The 21308-nt window shown below is 42.5% G+C and overlaps 1 protein-coding gene across 8 annotated transcripts in view; it reads left to right on the forward strand.

Annotated features, from left to right (window-relative positions):
• The window catches only part of Hivep2 (HIVEP zinc finger 2), a 184677-nt gene that overhangs the window by 156409 nt on the left and 6960 nt on the right, over nt 1-21308 (forward strand). For all 8 annotated transcript variants that reach the window (XM_029482568.2, XM_029482567.2, XM_021174414.3 and 5 more), the window contains 6 exons: nt 3192-3236; nt 4034-9554; nt 10473-10627; nt 16195-16370; nt 19036-19137; nt 19865-20760. In XM_029482568.2, coding sequence (XP_029338428.1) covers nt 4401-9554; nt 10473-10627; nt 16195-16370; nt 19036-19137; nt 19865-20760 — 6483 coding nt within the window. In that variant the 5' untranslated portion in view covers nt 3192-3236; nt 4034-4400. The remainder of the gene's footprint in view (nt 1-3191; nt 3237-4033; nt 9555-10472; nt 10628-16194; nt 16371-19035; nt 19138-19864; nt 20761-21308) is intronic.

Raw genomic sequence — 21308 nt, forward strand, 5'->3', positions numbered from 1 at the left:
GAGCGAGCATCAATCGAAAGGCGCTTATCTAGAAAGTCTGCCTTTGAATTGTATATGGTGCTTTCCCTCCTCATTCTGAAGTCTATTTTCAGAATAGACCTATTCTTTTATAGGAGTTTTATTTGGTTTGTCTGTTTTGTGTTTTGTCCTCAGTAAGGATGAATGGTATGTGTCTAGTCGCTGGTTTTAATTGAGTGCTGTAAAACGTAATGGTAGCTGTCTGATTTAGACAGATAACTATTTCGTCAGATGAAAACATTAGTACGTTATAGCCTTTCTTTTCAAGAAATTCTGTCCTTACTTCACTTGAAGTCTCTGCTATAGCAAAATTACATATTCTGTGTCATCCAAAGAATAGGAAGTGATAAATGCTAATTTTCACTTCTGAGGTTCATATTTTCCTTTAAAGTAATGATCGCTAAAGAACAAAGGCAAGCAATTTGTCTTGACAGTTTCTCATATTCTCCTAAGGAGCTGCCTAAGTCATAGTTAAAACACTATTTAAATTATGGAGTTATTCCCTAAGAAGTCACAAAGAAAAGTGGCCATTTTCTTTATCTCCAATGTGGAAAGCTGAGATATTTTCTTCTAGAGAGTTTGAAACTTGAGGATTTAAAGTAAGTGAAAATTTGGGACTAGGTGAAGATACTTAGAGAAGAACATTGAAGATATAGGAATTATTAAGTTTTGATAGGACATTGGAGTGTGAAGATGAAATGGCTAGTGTTCAGAGGTCAGCCAAGTTGGATTCCAGTCCCCACACTCAGTCTCCTGATGTCTTCCTCCTCAGTGGAACAGGAGTAGTAGGTCTACAGCCTATAAGTGTCATGAACTAAGATAACATACATGCAATCTTTTGCATTTTAATTGTGTTGGTGTAAAACAAATGTATTGTGAGTGGCAGCTAGTGTTGAGACTTCCTCACTCTAAGTGCTCAGGACCAGTACAGCAGTATTAGCTTATTTTTTTTAATTTGAGAATATTTGAAACTATCTATCTCTCTATATATCTCTATCTCTGTCTATATCTGTACCTATAATTTATATCTCTCTCCATAATATCTATTTATATATATTGCATACATATATACACTACACACACACACACAAACAAACCTAGATATCTGGAAGTCCAAGTGTAAATTCATTTATATGCATAAAATAGAATAGAATATAGCTTGAAGATAATGCTTACAGTACTTTTAGTGTATCTGCCTTTTGAGTGGAACTCACCAGGTATGGAACTTTACCTCTGGGCATCATGTTGGTGCTCAGAGGTTTCTTCATGGCTCTGTTTCCTCTGTGAGTCACATTTTAGTAGTCTACATACACATTGCTTTGTGCACGTGTATAAACAAATCCTCAAAGGTAGCTATTCAGCGTAGGGATTTTTTCAGCTGCATGCCAGCTGCTTTGTTGCAGTCAGCACTACCACACAGGCTACCATGGAGACACGGCCACTTACATCTGATTGGTGAGATTTATCTTCACAGCCTCAGGATCCACGGGGTGGGCCCTACATTGATGATCCCTTGATGGAAGTCCAGGATTCACTTAAATTCTCAACACCACGTTCCCCCTCCTCCTGAGCTGAGCTGGTCACTCTCCTCTGACAGACTCCTTCACTCTTCTGCAATGCAAGTATTATGAAAGCAAAAATTCCATTTAAATATTCAAATCCTAGATATTGTCTTTAACACTACTATTTTCAAATTTTGACATCTAAGAAATTAGCACTGAGTTAATCATATTTAAATATCTAAAAGCTTTGTGCTTGCGGGCACGTGCACACACTCTTACACACACTAGTCTTGGGAAATATAACAATCAGTATTTAAAACTTTAACTAGATTTAAGTTGTTATATAAAACAAAATCCATTCAATTACAGGGTGAACATTCAGTACTGCAAACACTGTGCAGTTTAAATCCAGCTCAGGATAATTTTTGAAGTTTAGTTGTGGTCAGTATTTTTTTCCCTATATCATAGCATTTTGCTCCTAACCTCCCTTAATAACCAGCGAACACAATCTCCCCCTATCCTTCCACATCTGTAGTATGCACCATGCTAACCTCACCTTCTGTGAGACTGTATTAGATTCCACACAGGCGCAGTATATGGTTTCTCTCTCTCTCTCTCTCTCTCTCTCTCTCTCTCTCTCTCTCTCTCTCTCTCTCTCTCTGTTTGTCTGTCTCTGTCTCTGTCATTTCACTTCCTGTAATCATCTTCAGTTATATGACAGTGCAGATAATGAGATTCTATCTTCTGTGTGTCCGTGTTTGTGTGTGTGTGTACATGTGTGTGCACATGTGCATATGCAGGCTAGGAGAGGCAACAACAGTCTTCATCAGTCACTCCCTACTTTGTTTTTGTCTTTTTGAGATCGGGGCTCTCATGGAATTTGGAGCTTGCCTGTTCAGCAAGACTAGCTCTCCAAGCATGTGCCTGTCTCTTCTCAAGACTTAGATTCATTCTCGTGTGATGAGCACTTTTCCAACCGAGCCATCCCAACAGCCCCCTAATTTTCCATCCTTTTTAAGGCAAAGTCAAATCACAGTGTGTATGTTTCTGTGTAAATGCTAGAATTGTCTTTTTCTGGGCCTGTGAAGAATGTCTGTTGGCTTTTTGATGAACATTGCATTAAATTCATAGATTATTTTGGGTAGTAAAGTCATATAATGATATTGCTTCTTATTATCCATGGAGCTGGGTGTTCTTTCCAAGTTTTTGTATATTCTCTATTATAATTTCTGTGGTACAGATCTTCCAACTCTTTGGTTAAATATGTTCTATTGTTGTCGTTGAAGCTGTTGCAAATGGGATGACTTTCTTGAATTCTGTTTCAAATATTTTGTTACTGGCATTTGCCTACTCTAGCTTTAAAAAAAAATATATATATATATACACATACACACACATATATGTATATTTTGTTTTTGGACAAAATCTACATATCCCACAACCTCCTGAACTTTTTCAGTAAAGGAAGCAATGGCTCAGCTCTCACTACTCCTGCTGTGACTCAGGATAAGGCCCAGCCAGCACTCGGATAGCACATTGGAAAATCGCCCTTGCGTGTAGCATTGTAACGTTCCTCCTTAGTGAAAGGAACATTAGACTTTCTATATTTGTATAATAATGCTATCCTTTGATGGAATGGCTTTTTCCTAATGGCGTTTGTTTTGTACGCAGGAAGCGTCAGGACAATCATGCCTATGAGAACTCTCAACTGTTCAGGTAATTGTCATGTTTAAATGACCCTTTAAACTGTCCCCAAAGCAAACCTTGCTTTCCAGGAAATGAAGGCTTCAGGACAGTTCTGTCAGAATATATCAATATGATCTCTCCAGAGTCTTTTGATGATCTTTGTGTCTTCAGTATTTGATCTAGCTCTGTTGATTGCAGTTTTGTAGCTACAAACATACCCATGTGTTGTACTAACATATTATATAAAATTCCATTTAGATATGTTTTATTACATATGCATTATCTAGAATTGATTATGTGTGTTATTTCCTTTTTATATTTTATATTAATACAGATATAGAAGTATAACTTATTTTAAGTTATGGAGTTTTATAATACACTTCTGCACACAAGCCATAAAACTTGGGTAGGGATAGCTCTAAGGTTTCTAATTAAGCTGTTAAAAATCATATATTATAAATACTATTGAATGACATACTGTCCTTTAAATGCTTTTTTGATGTGTCCATTCAGTGGAACCAAGGGCCTCATAGACACTAAGCATACTGCTTTGTCACTGAGCTCTGAACCCCATATACACTTCCTAAATAAAATGCAGGAGGATTTATAAAATCTGTCTGCACATCAGCCATGAAAGAATTCACACCTGTGGCAGAATTCTGAGTTTAAAATTACTATCTTTTAATTAGATAATTAATGCAATAGCTGTAAATAATTTATTGGACTGAAAAACATTTTGATTTTTCCAACTTGAGGCTGATAGTTTACCATTGGTCTTGCTGTCCTCTTGGGCACTTCTTATGGCTATCCCTTTTGTTTTTCTTCAGGCCGTTGTACTTCAGTGAAACTGGCTGTTGAACTTGGCTGTAGTTGATGAGCAGAATTTCTGGGCTATTCATCACCCCAGACCCATCCTAGTTGAAAAAGATTCAAATGCCCTAACTTTGCACTTTGCTTTTGAAGAAGGACATTTCTAGGATGGAGAGAACTGTGTTATAGTTTGGTTCCAGGACACTGGCATCCAATGCCCACTGACTCCAGTGTGAGCGTGGAAGGTTCCAGAGAGAGGGAACAGTCCGCGAGTTCACAACCAGGAACCCAGAAACAACCTGGCTTTAAAAAGCACAGCATTGGAGACACTCCATGAGTCTGCTTGGCTTCCGGGCAAAGTAGCATTTAAGACCTTGTGTTAAAATGGACACCGGGGACACAGTTCTAGGACAAAAAGCTACCTCAAGGTCTGGAGAAACTGACAGCGTGTCAGGTAGATGGAGGCAGGAACAATCAGCTGTTCTTAAGATGAGCACTTTCAGCAGTCAGGAAGGACCGAGACCACCACAAATAGATCCTGAGCAGATTGGAAATGCAGCTTCGGCACAGCTATTTGGTTCTGGGAAGCTGGCCTCGCCTGGCGAGGGCCTACATCAAGTCACAGAGAAGCAATACTCACCGCACCGTCCGAGTCCCTATCCATGCCAACACTCGCTCTCTTTCCCTCAGCACTCACTGTCCCAGGGCATGACACACAGCCACAAGCCACACCAGAGCCTAGAGGGCCCTCCCTGGCTTTTCCCTGGCCCTTTGCCATCTGTCGCCTCTGAGGACCTATTTCCTTTTCCAATGCACGGCCACAGCGGTGGTTATCCTAGAAAAAAGATCTCAAATCTCAACCCTGCTTACAGCCAATACTCCCAGAAAAGTATCGAACAGGCAGAAGATGCTCACAAGAAAGAGCACAAACCCAAAAAGCCAGGCAAGTATATCTGCCCATACTGCAGCAGGGCATGTGCGAAACCCAGCGTCTTAAAGAAACACATCAGGTCCCATACTGGTGAGCGGCCGTATCCATGTATACCTTGTGGCTTCTCTTTCAAGACAAAGAGTAATTTGTACAAGCACAGGAAGTCTCATGCCCATGCAATTAAGGCAGGCTTGGTACCCTTCACTGAATCATCTGTATCCAAATTGGACCTCGAGGCTGGTTTTATCGATGTAGAAGCAGAGATACACTCCGACGGTGAGCAGAGCACAGACACGGATGAGGAGAGCTCTTTATTTGCTGAGGCTTCTGACAAAGTGAGCCCTGGCCCTCCCATCCCTTTGGACATTGCTAGCAGAGGTGGCTACCATGGGTCCTTGGAAGAATCTTTGGGAGGTCCAATGAAGGTGCCAATTTTGATTATTCCCAAAAGTGGGATCCCACTACCCAGTGAGGGCTCTCAGTATCTGAGCTCTGAAATGCTCCCCAATCCATCTCTGAATGCTAAGGCGGATGACTCTCACACAGTGAAACAGAAACTTGCGCTGAGACTGTCAGAGAAGAAAGGACAAGACTCCGAGCCATCCCTTAACCTCCTGAGCCCGCACAGCAAGGGGAGTACGGACTCTGGTTACTTTTCTCGCTCAGAAAGTGCAGAGCAGCAGATCAGCCCACCCAACACAAACGCCAAGTCTTATGAAGAAATCATTTTTGGAAAATACTGTCGACTTAGTCCAAGGAATACACTTAGTGTTACTCCCACCGGTCAGGAGCGCACCGCCATGGGGCGCAGGGGCATCATGGAACCATTACCTCATTTAAACACCCGGTTGGAGGTCAAGATGTTTGAAGATCCTATCTCTCAGCTGAATCCCAGCAAAGGAGAAATGGACCCCGGTCAACTCAACATGTTGAAGACCACGAAATTCAACAGTGAGTGTCGGCAACCACAAGCCATCCCGTCCTCTGTTAGAAATGAAGGAAAACCTTACCCAGGCAACTTCCTAGGCAGCAATCCAATGCTCTTAGAAGCTCCTGTGGACTCTTCACCCCTTATTAGAAGCAACTCGATGCCAACGTCTTCGGCAACAAATTTAAGTGTCCCTCCTTCTTTGAGAGGAAGCCACTCATTTGATGAAAGGATGACAGGGTCTGATGATGTGTTCTATCCCGGCACTGTGGGCATACCTCCCCAGCGCATGCTCAGACGGCAAGCAGCCTTCGAGCTGCCGTCGGTCCAGGAGGGCCACATGGAGTCTGAGCACCCTGCACGGGTATCCAAGGGCCTTGCCAGTCCATCCCTGAAGGAAAAGAAATTACTTCCTGGAGACAGGCCGGGCTATGACTACGATGTCTGCCGTAAACCATACAAGAAATGGGAAGACTCTGAAACACCAAAACAGAGCTACAGAGATGTTTCTTGCCTGGGTTCCTTCAAGCAAGGAGGGGAATATTTTATGGACCCCTCGGTGCCAGTGCAAGGAGTGCCAACCATGTTCGGGACTACCTGTGAGAACCGAAAACGCAGGAAAGAGAAGAGCGTGGGGGATGAAGAGGATGTTCCCATGATCTGTGGTGGCATGGGAAATGCTCCCGTGGGCATGATGTCCTCAGAGTACGACCCCAAGCTGCAGGACGGAGGAAGGAGTGGCTTTGCCATGACCGCACACGAGAGCCTTGCTCATGGTCACTCTGACCGTCTAGACCCAGCTCGACCCCAGCTGCCGTCTAGAAGTCCATCTCTTGGGTCTGAGGATTTGCCCTTGGCTGCTGATCCTGACAAGATGACAGACCTGGGCAAGAAGCCTCCAGGAAATGTGATTTCAGTGATCCAGCACACAAACTCGCTGAGCAGGCCCAATTCCTTTGAAAGATCTGAGTCAACAGAAATGGTGGCCTGCACACAGGACAAGACCCCTTCACCTGCTGAGACATGTGACAGTGAGGTTTTGGAAGCCCCTGTAAGCCCAGAGTGGGCTCCTTCAGGGGATGGTGGAGAAAGCGGAAGCAAGCCAACCCCTTCACAGCAGGTACCACAGCACTCCTACCATGCACAGCCAAGGCTTGTTCGCCAGCACAACATCCAGGTCCCTGAAATCAGAGTCACAGAGGAACCTGACAAGCCCGAGAAGGAGAAGGAAGCTCCTACCAAGGAGCCTGAGAAGCCTGTGGAGGAATTCCAGTGGCCTCAGAGAAGCGAAACTCTTTCCCAACTCCCTGCTGAGAAGTTGCCTCCCAAAAAGAAACGTTTGCGGCTCGCGGATTTGGAACACTCCTCAGGGGAATCCAGCTTTGAGTCCACAGGCACCGGCCTCTCTAGGAGTCCCAGCCAAGAAAGCAACTTATCCCACAGTTCCAGTTTCTCCATGTCCTTTGATAGAGAAGAAATGGTTAAGCTCCCTGCACCTCCGAAGCAGGATGAGAGCGGTAAGCATTCTGAGTTTCTGACTGTCCCTGCGGGTTCATACTCATTGTCTGTTCCGGGTCATCACCACCAGAAAGAAATGCGGCGTTGCTCCTCCGAGCAGATGCCCTGTCCTCACCCGACGGAAGTCCCAGAAATACGGAGTAAATCATTTGATTATGGGAACCTGTCCCACGCTCCAGTGGCTGGAACATCCCCATCAACGCTATCACCGTCCCGGGAGAGGAAGAAATGCTTTTTGGTGCGTCAGGCTTCCTTCAGTGGCTCCCCAGAAATTGCCCAAGGTGAAGCCGGCGTGGACCCCAGCGTCAAGCAGGAGCACATGGAGCACTTGCACGCTGGCCTCAGGGCTGCGTGGTCCTCTGTGCTTCCACCTCTGCCAGGGGATGACCCAGGAAAGCAGGTCGGTACTTGTGGCCCACTGAGCTCAGGGCCACCACTCCACCTTGCCCAGCAGCAGATCATGCACATGGACAGTCAGGAATCTCTGAGAAATCCGTTGATTCAGCCAACATCCTACATGACGAGCAAGCACTTACCCGAACAGCCACATCTGTTTCCACATCAAGATGCGGTCCCATTTTCTCCTATCCAGAATGCCTTGTTTCAGTTTCAGTACCCGACTGTCTGTATGGTTCATCTGCCAGCTCAGCAGCCTCCCTGGTGGCAGGCACATTTCCCCCATCCCTTCACTCCACACCCTCAGAACAGCTACAGTAAGCCTCCCTTTCAAACTGACATTCATTCTAGCTATCCCTTAGAGCATGTAGCAGAACACACTGGAAAGAAATCTGCTGACTATCCCCATGTGAAAGAGCAGACTTACCCGTGTTATTCCGGAACATCAGGGCTACACTCCAAGAGCCTCCCTCTGAAGTTTCCATCAGACCCGGGCAGTAAATCCACTGAAACGCCCACTGAGCAGCTCCTTCGAGAAGATTTCGCCTCAGAAAATGCTGGGCCTTTGCAGTCCCTACCGGGAACTGTGGTTCCTGTTCGGATCCAGACCCACGTTCCATCCTACGGAAGTGTCATGTACACAAGCATTTCTCAGATACTTGGACAGAATAGCCCCGCCATCGTCATATGCAAGGTCGATGAGAATATGACCCAAAGAACACTGGTAACCAATGCAGCCATGCAAGGGATAGGATTAAACATAGCCCAAGTGCTTGGGCAGCACACGGGCTTGGAAAAATACCCTCTTTGGAAAGTACCTCAGACCTTACCCCTGGGCTTAGAGTCCTCTATCCCCTTGTGTTTACCGTCCACCTCAGACAACGCAGCCTCTCTCGGAGGAAGCAAGCGGATGCTGTCTCCAGCCAGCAGTTTGGAGCTCTTCATGGAAACCAAGCAACAGAAACGGGTGAAAGAGGAGAAGATGTACGGGCAGATTGTGGAAGAACTCAGTGCCGTGGAGCTAACCAACTCAGACATCAAGAAGGGCCTTTCCCGGCCCCAGAAGCCCCAGCTCGTGAGGCAAGGGTGTGCTTCGGAGCCAAAGGATGGCTGCTCCCAGTCAAGGTCTTCTTCCTTCTCCTCCCTGTCACCCTCCTCTTCTCAAGACCATCCGTCTGCCAGCGGGCCCTTCCCTCCCAACAGGGAGATACTTCCAGGGTCCAGGGCTCCGCCGCGACGGAAGTTCAGTGGGCACTCAGAAAGCAGAGAGTCCTCCGATGAGCTGGACATGGATGAGACGTCGTCAGACATGAGCATGAGCCCTCAGAGCTCTGCACTGCCCACCGGAGGCAGTCAGCAGGAAGAGGAAGGGAAGGCCCGCAAGCTGCCTGTCAGCATGCTGGTCCACATGGCCTCTGGTCCTGGAGGAAATGTGGCAAATTCCACTCTTCTTTTCACAGACGTGGCCGATTTCCAGCAGATCCTTCAGTTCCCCAGTCTGCGGACAACTACTACTGTGAGTTGGTGCTTCTTAAATTATACAAAACCCAATTTTGTGCAACAGGCCACCTTCAAATCCTCCGTTTATGCTTCATGGTGCATTAGTTCCTGTAACCCAAACCCATCAGGATTGAACACCAAGACCACGCTGGCCCTTCTGAGATCCAAACAAAAAATTACTGCAGAAATTTATACTCTGGCTGCTATGCACAGGCCCGGAGCTGGCAAGCTCACTTCATCCAGCGCCTGGAAGCAGTTTGCACAGGTAACAGCAGACCCTGGCTTAGAAAATACAGTGGGTTGTGGGTCAGATGCTAAGTAGACTGTGAGGGATAGAATATCTAAAAGGTAAAATATTCTAGGAACATTCTCGTAACCTGCTCTTATCCAGAGATGGGAGATGCCATAGCCTGCCTTTACTCTGAGGGCTCCCAGAAAAGCTCCAAATATTGGGAGTGCTTTGTCAGCCCAGATAAGGGGAATTCTCCTGCTGGGAGTAATGATTATTGGGCCTCTTGAGTGATAGTGCAAACATGAGGAAATCCAGGGCTTATGAAATGAGGAAATAAAACATGGGATGGATACTGAAAAAAAGATTGAGGAGGAAGTATGGAGGATGTTAGATCTCAGAGGGCAAGTGCCACCAATGATATCAAGGGTGTGCTTGACTACAATTCATATTCTGTGTATCTCTTTCAAAAACGACTTTTGTTTTCTCCTGATTTGCCCCTAAATAGTTAGTCCTTACATGTAAAAATTTAAAATATGATAACTTTTAGAGTAAACAAAATTAATAGTGAAGAAAATAGAGATTTGAGAAATGTATTTTGGACATTATGTTAAGGTTAGTTTCCCTTCAATGATTTTTGAAACTACCTCCTTCATATGGAATGTTTGGCTTGTTCCTTCAAACGGCAGAGTATGTGTTAGAAGTCTCTGTTAACATTTCGCAGAGGAAATGAGAAGTACTCAGTGTCAGTGTACCTAAACATTGAAGTGACCACATGGAAACTGACATTTTTCCCTCGATTTTATCTCCGGTGTCCTCTGTTTTCTGCAATCAATTTGTAGCCTTTTATTAAAGAATTTAAGCTAGCCTGCAGGAATGATAGAAGTGCAGGATGTATAGGCCAGGCTATCCCGGAGAAAGCACGTGAAATGATTCTCTCTTTTGATCCTGCAGATGAAACCTGATGCGCCCTTCTTGTTTGGCAACAAACTAGAAAGGAAATTAGCGGGAAATGTCCTAAAGGAAAGAGGGAAAGGAGAGATTCATGGAGATAAAGATCTTGGATCCAAACAAACCGAGCCAATCCGAATAAAGATCTTTGAAGGGGGGTAAGGAAACATAAGCCCAGATGTAAAATGTTCAGTTGTAAGTTGGTGTGAACGATCCTGATGGTTGTGTGTGGTAAATAGTGTGTGATCTGGCAGACGCACAAAGGAAATTCTTTTCTCAGTAAAACTGATGAACGCTGGCTGGAGAAAGCTACCAATTAAATACATTTTCTTCTAGGACCCGCCCTCAGTGAACACGGTCCCATTCATTGTGCACCATAAGTTCTCTCTAAATGTATATGAAATTTTCTCCATTGGCAGCCCCATGGTGTCTCATATGTTCCTTTAGTCTTTACTACTTCCTCAGCATTTGGGTTACTGCATGGACATACTTGTATTCTGTGTTGATATGAGTGGAACCATGCAAACTTCTGTACATTTCTAAGAAATAGATTCTGTGAACTTCAGTCTTTCATGGGATCTGGACACTTTCACCACCTTTTTTTTTTCTTTTTTTGCTCTCCAAGTCAAGGTATGGGACTCAAGTAGTAAGGGCCAATAGTTTTATATATATATATATATAACTATTTTATATATATATATATATATATATATATATATATATGATATATACATATCAAATAATACATACTTATAACATATATAGCAAATATATATAATTAAGAAAATATAAGTATATATGACAGCTACATTTGTTTTTTTTCCAAAAATTTTTTGTTAGATATTTTCTTTTTTTTCTTTTTTCTTTTCTTTTTTTTTTTTTTTTTGTTTTTTTTCTTCATTTACATTTCAAATGCTATCCCAAAAGTCCCCTATACCCTCCCTCTGCCCTGCTCCCCCTAGGTTTTTGTTTCAATAGAAATATATTAGTTGCAATCAATGGAAGAGGTCTAGAGCTATGATTTTAGCTAAAAAAAAATGTTAACTACATTAAATATATTTGGGGGATTATGTCATTTAATCCCATCTCACAAACCTGCCATTAAATTACAAAGTTTCATGACCATACTTTTATTCCAATGGCATTTGAAGGATAAAATGTTCCTTTTGACCATAAAAAAATGTTGACTGTTAGTGACATAGAATTTCTCACACTTCTACCTACCAATTTGGAGTTGGTTGTTATAGTTGAGTTGCCCTTGGATTTTGCTTGATTTAGGCATTGAGTCTTTTCATCACACTTGCATGTATGCATGAACTTTGTCTCAGGATTTTTTGACATCTGACATATCATTACATAAATGAAAAGAATGTAGATTTTGTCTTTCCCAAGAGACCAGTCTCTCAGATCTCTGTGACTCAGTCATCAGACTTCTATGCAGCAGCTCTCTTCAGAGTAGTGCATATATACTTATATATATGCACTGGTGTATATGGCTTACAGCAGCCATCAGGATTATTGTATGTTTTGAGGAATGCATCTCTGCTAACAAAGAACATAGGTGGAAATAAAAACACTTCTGGGACTCTCTTCTGCTGTGTTCTGATGATCCAGAAAAAAAAAAACCACATGTCTTTTTTATTTTCTGTTTTCTAACTCAGGCACTTTTTGATCTCTGAACTAAGTCTCTAACAATTTCTGGTAGCCAGGCATTCATTCCAAACAGCACCTTCTCACCTCTGAAGTTGTTGATTGCAAGTGGTAACAACAGTGACAGAGATTACTGACTAGATTATCCAGGTTATCTAGTTGATAGGGATAATAAGCATTTCTTTAAATTGCTGCTTTTCAAAATCCACTGTGTACTGGGTAGATTTGTGGGTCTTCAGAAATGTGGGTATTCATAAATAGGCTATCTGAACACATTCTCCCCATACACAGATTTATGTAGAATTTTACTTTATTTCATTCTTTAGATGAGTTAATCAGCTAAGACACTGAAAATACTTTTTTGTTTGAGGAGAAAATGTGTTTCTCATCAACTAAGTGTCTGAGAGTTTCTGCTGCTTTGAGGGAAAACATCGTGACCAAAAAGCAATGTGGGGAGGAAAGCATTCATTATACCTCCAGATCATAGTCCATCATTGGAGTAAGTCGGGACAGGAACTCAGGCAGGCCTGGAACCTGGAGGCAGTAGATGAGGCAGAGGCCATGGAGGGGTGCTCCTTACTGTCTTACTCCTCATGGCTTGTTCTGCTTACCTTCTTACAAAACCCAGGACCAACATCCCAGGGATGGCACCACCCACAATAGGCTGGGCTTTCTTTCCCACAATTCATAAGTAATTGAGAAATGCCTTGCAGCTGGATCTCATGGAGGCATTTCCTCAACTGAGAGTCCTTCCTTGCTCACAACTCTAGCTTGTGTTAAGTTGACAGACACAAGCAGCCAGAACAACTGACCTCTGTCAACTTGACACACAGTCACTGCTAAGCCACCACCCTTCCTTTCTTATTTATCCCCAAGATCTCACATTTAAAAACATAAGTTTAAAAGTCCCACAGTCTTTACAAACAAGCTCAAACACATTAAAATTACAGTCCCTTTAAAACAGCCAATGTCCTTTTAAAATTTAAAGTATTTTAAAATTCAAAGTCTCTCAACTGTGGGCTCCAGTAAAATACTTTCTTACTTCAAGAGGGAAAATCAGGGCACAGGCATAATCAAATCAAGACAAACCCAAATTCCAATCACCCAGTGTCTGGGATCCACTCACAATCTTCTAGGTTGCTCCAAAGGGCTTGGGTCCCTTGCTGCAACTGGCCTGCACTGTAGAAGTTACGTCCTGGTTCTTCCTCTCAGGCCCATGTTCCCAGAAATAAGACACAGACTCAAAATATATTTACAAATACTGTGGACATATAGCTAGGCTCCTCTCTGACTAGAATTATAACTTAAGATAGCCCATTTATTTGAATCTACATTCTGCGGTGCGGCTGGTTACCTGCGATCAGGCACCATGAGTCCATCTACTCATGTCTTCCTGGGCCAATCTTACTGTGTCTGGCTCTGTCTCAGAATTCTCTTTCCTTCTAGATGTTCCACCTCCTAATTCCTGCCTAAGCCATAGTCCATCAGTTCTATTGACTGGTGCCACATGCATACAGACATAAGATATTCTTTCTATACTACACTTTCACCAATGGCTTCTCCTGGCTTCTCACAGGGCCAAGCCTTGGTGGTTCTCCATGACCCTTTCATGGCTTCAAAACCAGTACTACCTTGGTAACTCTTACTCATTACCAAGTTTGGCTGCCAGCACTAGGTACAACCTTGGCCACTTCTGGAGCACAGCTTCTGTGTGCTCTCAGAAAACAGTACTCAGAAGATTTCATCTCAGTGATGCTGGTCTCTTCTTAATCACTGCTAATTTCTTAGCTCCAGCTGACCAGCATCAAGTATCCAAACAAAGCAAAGGTTTGATTTAGTAATTCTAGTATCTTTTAATCACAGCTGCTTTTTCATCTCCAGCTACCAGAACTACAGAACCTTAATTCGAGATAGCAAATGGTCCTGATAGAGTATTCAAACCCCCTCTGAAATTTCCTAAGCCAGGTCTCCATCCTTTGCCTTGCATCTCCTAAGCTTCTATAGAACATCCTACAGAACTCTTAACATCTAGTGACTCTTCTAACCAAAAATTCCAAAGTCCTTCCACAATTGTCCCCACAACATGGTCAGGTATGTCACAGCAATATTCCACTATGCTGGAATCAACTGGTCTTTGTTAGGGTGTATATTGCTGCAACATGACCAAAAAAAAAAAAAAAAAAAAAAAAATTGTGGAGGAAATTGAAATTGGTTATTCATCTTACACTTCAACATTGCTGTTCATTACCAAAGGAAGTCAGGAAAGCAACTCAAACAGGGCTGGAACCCAGAGACTGAAGCCAATGAAGAGGCCATGGAGGGATGCTGCTTACTGGCTTGTTCCTCATGGCTTGTTCAACCTGCTTTCTTATAGAACCCAGAACCTTCTGCCCAGGGACAGCCCCACCCACAATGGGCTGGGCTCTCTCTCCATTGATCAGTAATTAAGAAAATGCCTTATAGCTAAACCTTATGGAGATATTTTCTCAGTTGCAATTCCCTACTTTGAGATAACTCTGGCTTGTATCAAGTTAATGCACAAAACCAGCCAGTACAACCCAGTATTGATGATAGACTAACCCTTCCTGAAGAATATTGGCTTTCTGTGAAATCATCATATCCCCTTAAGCAATTTCATCCTTGTTAGGAACAGAGAGTGAAATTGAATGTAGAAGGATGATTTTCCATCTTGAGGATGTGCTCTGATTTATTATAAAATGCAAATATGAGAAGAAAACAAGTTTTAAGGCCAAGCCATAGGTGGGATGTTTTATGAAAGGGAAAATGGCATGTAAAATTGATGGTCCTCATCTTCCCCTTTGATTGGCACTGCCCAAAATGCCGAACATGCTGAGATGAAGCTTTATCCGTAGCAGAGTTGATATTCCAACACATGGAGGGATGTTTCGTCTTGAAAAGCCTTCTACAAATTGGACAATTGAATTTGAATTCGCTTTTGTACCTGCTTGGGGGTGTTAGCTAGAAATGGGCATAGTCAGAAGCCTCTTAGAATGGGAAAAACATAAAACAAACCAAAACTCTAGGTCTAAATACCACTAGGAATTCCACAGTGAACAAAGATTTCTGCATGTTAGCCGACCTTTGGAAACTATACAAAGGACCTTCAGAAATCCTTTCTTGCCACAATGACATGGGACCTAAAATTCTAGCCCTGCTGTGATGTAAGGGATTGTACTATTTATTCAGTTGTGCAGTACAGGTCTACTGTGTGATAATCAAAACCTATGTGATTTATCATGTGCTGTCGGTTTGTAAGCAAAATGAGATTGTGGAGCAATGGGTAGGTATCTCATGTTCTATCAAGACTTTCTTCATCTCCAGTTCATGACAGTAGATGGCCTCAGATACACTTTCAGACCATTCCTTCGGGAAACTAACACTAATTTCATCTCAGAATCTCTAGTTCTCATTATGCAACACTGCTTTCAAGAAGCCAGTTGAAATTTAAACTTCACATGAGTACAGTTTCATGGTCCTAGGAAGAACAGATCAAATCTGTAGACAACAGTTGGGGAGCAGAGCTTAGCCTTAGCTAAGTTGAAATTTTGGAGGCACACATGTACCAGGGTTGTAAAAATAGAGTAGAAACTTGCAAGGAAGATTTCTATTCTCAGTTAGGATTATTTCTGCAAATGTCTCCATACGTATATTATAGATGATGTCATGTTAACAGATTATGCACGAAGCATGGTTATTCTAAAATGTTGGTTTGCATTTAGTGATGCTCTTTGATTGGATGCTATACTATGCCCACAAGCGGGAGATCCAGGTCTGTATCTCTCCGGACATAGGTTAACCTATTGGGACATTTGTATATTCCATCAGTAAATCTGTTATTCCACATAGAATAAAGTTTTGCATACAGCAATAATTCTGTTACATAAATTGTCTCAAGTGTTTGCTATATAAACTTCCCAGGGTTCGTAGAAGTCAGGGTGAATAATTGGAAAAGACCCTCATAGAAATTGACATCAGGCAATGACTAGCTTTTGGTTTGGTATATCACATGCTAAAAGTATTTAAAATCACCGTGGTCTGCCTCTTCTTCAAATAGGTACAAATCCAATGAAGATTATGTGTATGTCAGAGGACGTGGACGGGGAAAGTATATTTGTGAAGAGTGTGGAATTCGCTGTAAGAAGCCAAGTATGCTCAAAAAACACATACGCACTCATACTGATGTTCGGCCTTATGTATGCAAGTTATGTAATTTTGCCTTCAAAACGAAAGGTATGAGCTTGGCTTTTGCAGCTGCTGCTGCTGTTGTTTGGAGAGGGAAAGGTCTCAGGAAAACTTCCGGCTACTTAGGATTCTGAATATTATTTTGTAACTCACTTTCACCAACCATAAAGAGTATTTTGTTTGTGAAAATATAACCCCCCTGAGATATATTTCCTCCTTCCTGTCCAGGATCAAAGGATGTATGTGAGACTCTGAGACTCCTTTTATGACTAATTAAGAGCTACAGACTGAGGGCCAGGCAGGTTGTCTCTGAAGGAAGTGGCTTAGAAGTGCCTAGATGGCTATTACTTCATGTTGGAAATTTATGTGGGCTAGATAATATTTGCAACAATATTGAAATTCTTCAGGAAGGCAATACATGAGAGTCAGTGGATAAGCAAGGGAAGCTACTGAGAAGAAAATAAAGTGGCCATGGTCACTTTCAAGCGTATAAATAATGTAGAGATCCACAGACTCCCTGGTGGGCCCCCTTCATCCACAGCTGCATTAATTATACATAGAGACCTGATAGCTTCTGCTCTGTGTATTTATCAGCATTGGAGGCAAGTCTTACTCTCAGACCTCAAGAGTTAACCTCATCCAGCAACGACCTGCCTTGAGATAACCTGTCATTTTCAAATATCTGTTTTAAGAGGCTGATTTACACAGAAATGTTTCACTTAAGGTTGCTCGATTTTTATTTCTATTATTCTGTAATACGGTGAAAATCTTCATGTTGCATGTCAGATCTGTCTAAGGTAGCTTGTAGACAGCCCCTCATCAACCCACTTCATTTCTAGCATTTTCACATTTAATGTTAATATCCAGTAATCTGCCCGACACAAATAATTAAAGCCAGGTATGAATTGTGATAATCGGGTAAGGAGACATATACCTATCTCAGTTGTAGCCCACAATCATAAGCTGTGCTCTTTTGACAGAAGTATTGATATTCAGGGTTTTCAAATATCTGTTTATTAGGAGAGTGTTTATGTGTCTTTAATGCCTCATTTAAAGTTTGATAGAGAGAGGAAACATAAACATCTGTACATCAAAAGAAATAAGGATACTGCTCTTTAAATACCCTTCTCTCAGCTTACTGAGAAGTTCCTGGGAGGAAAGATTTAAAAGTTTGATTGTAGGGCGCACTGCAAGTCCACCAATCACTGTAAAGTTTACAAAATAATACTCTAGGTAAATGATTAAATCCAATTATACGCCATTGGGAAGACTCCACCAGGAAAGAGCGTCCTTTTGATCATTAATGGAATTTCCTTGTCAGCCTTTGGGAGTATGCAGGCAGAAGTCTAGGAATTTGAGGGTTAGCAGTGCATTCTTGGGAGTTCCACAGGGTTCATCTCCTGATGAAATATCCACTTTTCGGATTTTTGTTCTCTGAGTACAAGTGTGTCATAAGGACCTATCTTCCCCTTGCCTGTACCAAGCTCCTAAGGACCAATCCCTCTCCCTTGCCTTACCAAGCTCCTACCATTGTCTCCTGTCCTGCTCTGGTATGCTACATCAGATGCTCATGGCTTCTGCAAACCAAAGTCAAGGTGGGATTGTTTCCATTTCCAACTTCCTAGCTAGAAATCTGCTCTGAAGATTACAAACCTACTCAGAAGAAGAGAGCCCAAATGAGTTCCTCTCTGGAGTATGAGTATATATAGTTCATAGCTACTGTATATGAAGAAACACATGAAAGTTCAGACAGAGTTCGCTCTGTGCCTGTGAGGGATTGATTTTAGGAGCTCCCACGCAGGCTCAGCCCCTGGATAAAGCGGTGTATTACTGGCACACAGCTCACATCCTCCTCTATACTTTTAAATAATTTCTGGATTACTTGAATACCTTATACAAAGTAATTGCTGTGTATTTTAAAAAATCGTATTTTTTATGCAGTACTCAAGAAAGTAGATGGGAGTTTTTCAATACAGACAATCTTTTCTTCCAGTTTTGATCCTTGGGTGGTTAAGACCACAGAGGTAGAAGTCATGGATACAGAGGGCTGGCTGTATCTTATCTTGCCATGCTTAGCATCTTCACCCATATACAACACCACACATACACAAACAGTAGCAGAAACAGATAAGTTTCATGAATTCATGGAAATTTAATAAAGTTTAATTCACTTACATCCTTAAGAGTTAACATATCCAAAATCTCTTCAAGCTCTTTCAAAAATTATAGATGTTTTGAATAGAGCAATAAAAGTGTAGAAATATTTGTATTGGAGGTATAAAAATAATATGTAGAGTTACTAGATCTATAAGCAACAACTCAATCATAATGTGAGATAGTAATTTTTGAAAGGATAGTTCATTGTGATTTATTTAATTAATTAATAATAAGCATAGCTATATCAGAGAGAGGGAAATAATGCCTTCATCAGGCTGAATTTTTACCCAGGTTTCTGGGAGCCTATACTGGAAAATAAAAGTGCATACTTGTGTGTTAATACTACATTGTCAAGATGACAACAGACAATAACACAGTCATTTCATGAGAACAAATGAATATTCTCTAGGACCCTGAGTTGATCCCTGAGTCTCTTATGATAAGTTTTGTAGTATAGAAAAATGCATATGCATAAGGTAGTTCATCATACAATATTTTGTATCAGTGATCACAGTTTGATAATTAATTCTCTGGTTCTCTTGTTTGCATTTTCTAGGAAACCTAACAAAACACATGAAATCTAAGGCCCACATGAAAAAGTGCCTGGAGCTGGGCGTGTCGATGACATCAGTAGATGACACAGAAACAGAAGAAGCAGGTACGTAGCTTACTGAATGGACTGGCCTCTCGGGTGGCCTTTGTGGTCCTGTGATTACATGCCACTTTATTAAGTACTCTTTGCAGGGAATGAAAGAGCATACTGAGCTGCTTGGGAACTAAGGAGAAAGGAAACCATTTGCCGTGGAACTTGTTTTAGAGGGGGAGGGTTGTATTAGCAAAATAATTGTCTCTAAACACGATAAAGGGATGTGTGCATGAGGCAGGGGATGGAGTTGTGATTTATGTGCTGTGAAGCTTTGGGAGGAAACTGAAAGCATTTTAATGTGTTAGTCTTCCTATTGCGAGGAAACATAGTAGAAAACCTATCCATCATTAACCCCAGTCGAGGATCTGGAGGTCAGCAAACCTCCTGAGGTATCCCTCTTACACATAAACTTGCACCTGAAACAGGAGAGACAGGCTGTCGCTTTGCTTTTCTTCCTCTAGTGTCAGTCATTAGCAATACTAGCCACATCCATTTGTTTTGAGTTGTGTCATGAGACTTCTCTGAAGTCTGAAATATGAGATCCTATTCTGGAGTTCTCAGGGGTGAAACCAAGTAGGTACAAGTAAGTGTCCAGGGGTGGTTCAGAGCCATGATCAAACGTTTCAGGGGGTGAGGGAGTAAGGAAGGCTTTGGGGAAGAGTGTTGGGGCAGATAGAAGCTCCCAGGCTTGAAAGTGGGATCTTAACCTCTGTTAATAATTACTGTTGGGTTCTTTCAGAAAATATGGAAGAGTTGCACAAAACATCTGAGAAGCACAGCATGTCCGGCATCTCCACTGATCACCAGTTCTCAGATGCGGAGGAATCGGAAGGGGAAGATGGAGATGACAACGATGATGATGATGAAGATGACGATGACTTTGATGACCAAGGAGATTTGACACCCAAAACAAGGTCAAGAAGCACCAGTCCTCAGCCTCCTAGGTTCTCATCCTTGCCTGTCAATGTTGGCGCTGTAGCCCATGGCGTCCCTTCAGATAGCTCTCTGGGACATTCGTCATTGATCAGCTATTTGGTTACTCTACCGAGTATTCAGGTTACTCAGCTCATGACACCCAGTGACTCTTGTGAGGACACTCAGATGACAGAATATCAGAGGCTGTTCCAGAGCAAAAGCACAGACTCTGAACCGGACAAAGACAGGTTAGACATCCCAAGCTCCATGGACGAAGAGGCCATGTTGTCTTCAGAGCCAAGCTCCTCCCCAAGGGATTTCTCCCCCTCAAGCTACCGTTCCTCCCCAGGCTATGATTCTTCACCCTGTCGAGATAATTCGCCAAAGAGGTATCTGATACCCAAAGGAGATTTGTCACCCAGAAGACATTTATCACCTAGACGAGACCTGTCGCCAATGAGGCATCTGTCACCAAGAAAAGAAGCTGCATTGAGGAGAGAGATGTCCCAAGGGGATGCCTCACCAAGAAGGCACTTGTCCCCAAGGAGACCATTGTCTCCTGGAAAGGACATTACAGCAAGAAGAGACCTCTCTCCCAGAAGAGAGAGAAGATATCTGACCACCATCAGAGCACCGTCTCCCAGAAGGGCTTTATATCCTAACCCTCCATTATCCATGGGACAGTATCTACAAACAGAGCCAATTGTATTGGGGCCTCCTGTAAGTATAGCCTGAGTTCTCTTCACCAGAGCTGCAGAGCATTGGTACCTCCTATAGGATAGTTATAAGGCATTTATTATAATGTGGGTGTAATGAACCTATTAATACAAATAGCAGGGAGACATTTTATCACACATCGTGTTGGTGACATGGCTGTGGCATTATTCCAAGTATAAGATTGTATCAAAGCAGGAGTGAACTTGCAGGTAGGAACAGGAGAAGCCTTCTGAATGTTTTGTAAGCATAACTATAGACTTGAGCCAAAACCCTTAGGTGAAGCCCCAGGTATGGCATGCTTATGTAGACAAACATGAAGACAGTAAATTGTTAGTGATATTTACACTTCAGCAGGTGAGGACTCTGATGCAGGCTTCGTCCTTGACTTCCAAAATGATTTTTAAAATATACTCATTACATTGCCCAACATGTGTACATATGCAAATGGCCAGGGCCTGGGAAAAGGTGATGTGACACTCTAGTAGCCCATAAGGTAAGGACATAAAGGTTTCTGCATTTTTTTTTCCTGTTGTTGCTGTTAGCACCAGGTG

The sequence above is a fragment of the Mus caroli genome, unplaced genomic scaffold (genome assembly GCF_978045245.1).
Source record: "Mus caroli unplaced genomic scaffold, Mus_caroli_1 scaffold_9, whole genome shotgun sequence".
NCBI lineage: Eukaryota > Metazoa > Chordata > Mammalia > Rodentia > Muridae > Mus > Mus caroli.